The sequence below is a fragment of the Anoplophora glabripennis genome, unplaced genomic scaffold (genome assembly GCF_000390285.2).
Source record: "Anoplophora glabripennis isolate ALB-LARVAE unplaced genomic scaffold, Agla_2.0 scaffold828, whole genome shotgun sequence".
Lineage (NCBI taxonomy): Eukaryota > Metazoa > Arthropoda > Insecta > Coleoptera > Cerambycidae > Anoplophora > Anoplophora glabripennis.
Window position 1 is genome coordinate 77,375 of NW_019416956.1, and position 3,587 is coordinate 80,961.

At 33.9% G+C, this 3,587-nt stretch overlaps 1 protein-coding gene across 1 annotated transcript; it reads left to right on the forward strand.

The window, feature by feature from the left end:
• The first annotated feature begins 963 nt into the window (after positions 1-963).
• LOC108912325 (skin secretory protein xP2) lies at positions 964-3,032 on the forward strand. The gene is made up of 2 exons (XM_018717531.1): positions 964-1,051; positions 1,646-3,032. The coding sequence occupies exons 1-2, from the start codon at positions 1,040-1,042 to the stop codon at positions 2,813-2,815; spliced, it is 1,182 nt and encodes a 393-aa protein (XP_018573047.1). The 5' UTR covers positions 964-1,039; the 3' UTR covers positions 2,816-3,032.
• The last annotated feature ends 555 nt before the right edge of the window (positions 3,033-3,587 follow it).

Below are 3,587 nucleotides of genomic sequence, written 5' to 3' on the forward strand. Positions count from 1 at the left end.
TTCATTAATATTGTAATGCTTATAACACAAGATGTAGTATAAGTAAAATCCCAAACTAACTTTAAAGTAACAACATTAACAAATATTATTAAACGAATAAGTTTTGAATTCCATTTTCTGCCTGACATTACTAAATTTCTCCAGCCTTCATACTTATTCTTATTGCGAAAATTAGTCATGATATCGAAGACTTGTACAAGAGAGAGGGATGCATATTACTATTCTGTGGGCCGCATTTGTCTAAAAACATTTCTTTTCGTAACAATTTTATAAGATTCTTTAATTTACTTTACAAATTTATAATTTTTTATGAAATAACATCATTATGTGGTTTTTTTAAAACAAAGAACATATACTCATTTAATAGTTGGATAATGCTTTCAAAGCCTACACAGTTTTTTGTCACATATATTTTAATATTGCAATTCTATACTTCCAATCTAAATAAAACAAATAGACATTTTTTTTATGAAATTTGGTACATCATTTTTAGGAGTCCCGATTAAAGTGCTTATTTCCTAAAAGAATTACTAATATGGTTTCTTAAATTTCAGATGTATAACATTCATAAAATTGCGTTCAGTGCATTCGTATTCGAAGGGCGACGAATATATATGTATACTCAATGAAAGGACGCAACAATGTGGATTATATACCTACATATGTACATATACATACATATTATATTTTGAAAATGATAATAACTAACTGTAAACACACCGTACACTTTTAAAATTGTATGTTAACTAAAGAAACAAAATAGTCGCAAACAGGAAGAACATTTGTAACAAGGAACAGAAGTTTATCTATCGAGAGTCATTAAATTAGTTCGAGTGCGAGGACATAGAAATAATGCGTGCTCTTGAAATATGCCCGATTCACGCTACGCTGGATGCTTAGAATTGCATAAGAAGAGGATGTGGAAGTGAAACCCCATGGTAGTGCGACTGCTGCATATAGAAAGTACGCCTCTGGCCCATATATAAGCCACAGATAAAGAGTTCATACCAAGCAAAGCCTTCCACATCTTCTTACAATCATGAAGGCCTTGGTGAGTATATAAAACGAAAAACAGTGTAGTGGTTTGCGAAGTGACCTGTGATTTGCGTTTGGTGAATTTCCCATTTGGGAGTCTAGTGAATTTCAATGGACTTTTTGGATTTTTTAAACCACCTTATAATGCGTCTGATTTTTGTGCCATTTAGTGTTACAGCAGTTCCAAATTTGTCACTATTAGTTGTATAACCTTATCAATATTAATGCCGTAGCAATTTTATAAATTGTTGGTACCGGAAAAAATAAGATTGGCTCCCAAAATTTAAATTGAATTGATTTAAAAAACACAATATTAATATATTTTTATGAACGTAAATAACATAATTTTTATAAATAATAGCAAAAAGATATTCAATTTTTCAATATCGTAAAATGTATTCGCTTTATTAAATAAATTTTATTTTTTTTTTTAACCAAATCCAATTCTAATTATTGAACAATGCGAACATAAAAGAATTATTTCATTTTTTTTTAGCGCAAATCAAATCTAACATTAACATAGTATTAACGTTTCTGTATTTTGACTTCATACAATTAAAAATCTCATCAGTTCACACGTGATTATTAAAACTGACATTTTTCTTTTCAGATTTTCTTCGGTGCTGTTTGCCTGTGTGTAGCTTTAGCTGCCGAACCTGAAAAGAAAGAGGTGACGCAGGAGAGCAAAAAGCAGGATAAACGCGGTATCATAAGTTTCGGAGATCATGGAGGATTTGGGGGAGGAGGATATGGAGGAGGAGGAGGAGGATATGGTGGAGGAGGTTATGGGGGAGGAGATATAGGAGGGCATGGTTTTGGTGGCGGTGATGGAGGGAATATAGGAGGTGGTTTTCAATACGGGGGTGGCGAAGGTCATGTACACGAGCATGTTAAAACTGTAGTTGTAGAAAAGAAAATTCCAACTCCCTATGAAGTTGTTAAACATGTTCCATACACCGTAGAAAAGAAAGTACCTTATGAGGTAAAAGTACCTGTTCCACAACCCTATACAGTAGAGAAGAAGGTTCCAGTTCCAGTCAAAGAATATATTAAAGTACCTTACATTGTACCTCAACCTTACGAAGTCATAAAGAAAGTGCCTTATGAGGTAAAAGTACCTGTACCAAGGCCATACGAAGTAAAAGTACCAGTTCCTCAACCCTACACCGTCGAAAAGAAGATTCCAGTTCCAGTCAAAGTTCCAATTCCTCAACCCTACACCGTTTATAAGAAAGTCCCAGTACCCGTTAAGGTAGAAGTTCTAGTTCCTCAACCCTACACCGTCGAAAAGAAAGTTCCATATGAAGTCAAGATTCCAGTAGACAGGCCATATCCTGTTCATGTACCCAAGCCATACCATGTCACTGTAGAGAAGCATGTACCATATCCAGTAGAAAAACCAGTCCCATATGAAGTTAAAGTACCAGTTGACAAGCCCTACCCTGTTGAAGTTCCAAAGCCTTATCCAGTGCATGTCAAAGTGCCTGTACCACAACCTTACACCGTCGAAAGGAAAGTACCAGTAGAAATAGCAAAACCAGTTCCAGTTCCAGTAAAAGTACACGTAGACAAACCCTACCCCGTGTACAAGGAGGTACCTGTACCCGTTGAAAAAGAAGTACCATATCCAGTCAAAGTACCAGTAGCCGTGCCTGTGCATGTCTCGCACCATGAGGAGTCTGGTACTGGAGGCGGTTATGGTGGCGGTTACGGTGGCGGACATGGCGGCGGTTATGGCGGCAGTTATGGCGGCGGTTTTGAAGGCGGACACTATCACTAGTTGTTGTTGTATCTTTATTAGTTGTTATCAAATTACTATTTTGTACTATTGTGCTTGTTACACGCTAAAGAGTTAAAAATTACTTCGTTTCGACATGTTTGTTTAATTAAATTCATTTCCTCATTAGCAATCACAGAGCGTGCAGTATTATTACTTAGAAACTGTGTTAATTAATATATTTATCTACTTTTATAATAAATCATTTCTATGTATTTTACTACATTGTTTTAGTTACATTTCAGTTACAGCAATTTATAGAAAGTGCCGTTTCCTGTTGCAAACTGTTTATTATTTAATATTTTTCAATCTGGTTCCTTGGTAGTTAAATGTATTCGTATTTAAATATAGAAAGTTCAGATATCGTACAGAATCAACCAGCATACGGTAATAACATGTTATGTATTTATTGCCGTATATGCCGTGTTCTCATTAGATTAGTGAAAGTAATGAAGACAGAACTACATTCAACATCAGTCATCTGTAACTAATTATAGCATGTGCTATGTGTAGCTCCTAAGTACCGTATGGCACCTGTGGACATTTAATTTTCTCGTGTACATAATCAGATTTTACTTTTATTAGAGAAATTTCAAATTACTCAAATATTCTTTGTATATTCATATTGTATATATACAATGCGAACGTTAAATAACTGTTTAAATCAGTCTAATTTTAGTGTTTTAAACAATTTTTTAAATCATATCTATAGATAAAATGGACAATAAAAGCTCATTTACTTTAAAAAATATTAATTAATTAACTTTATTTTCAA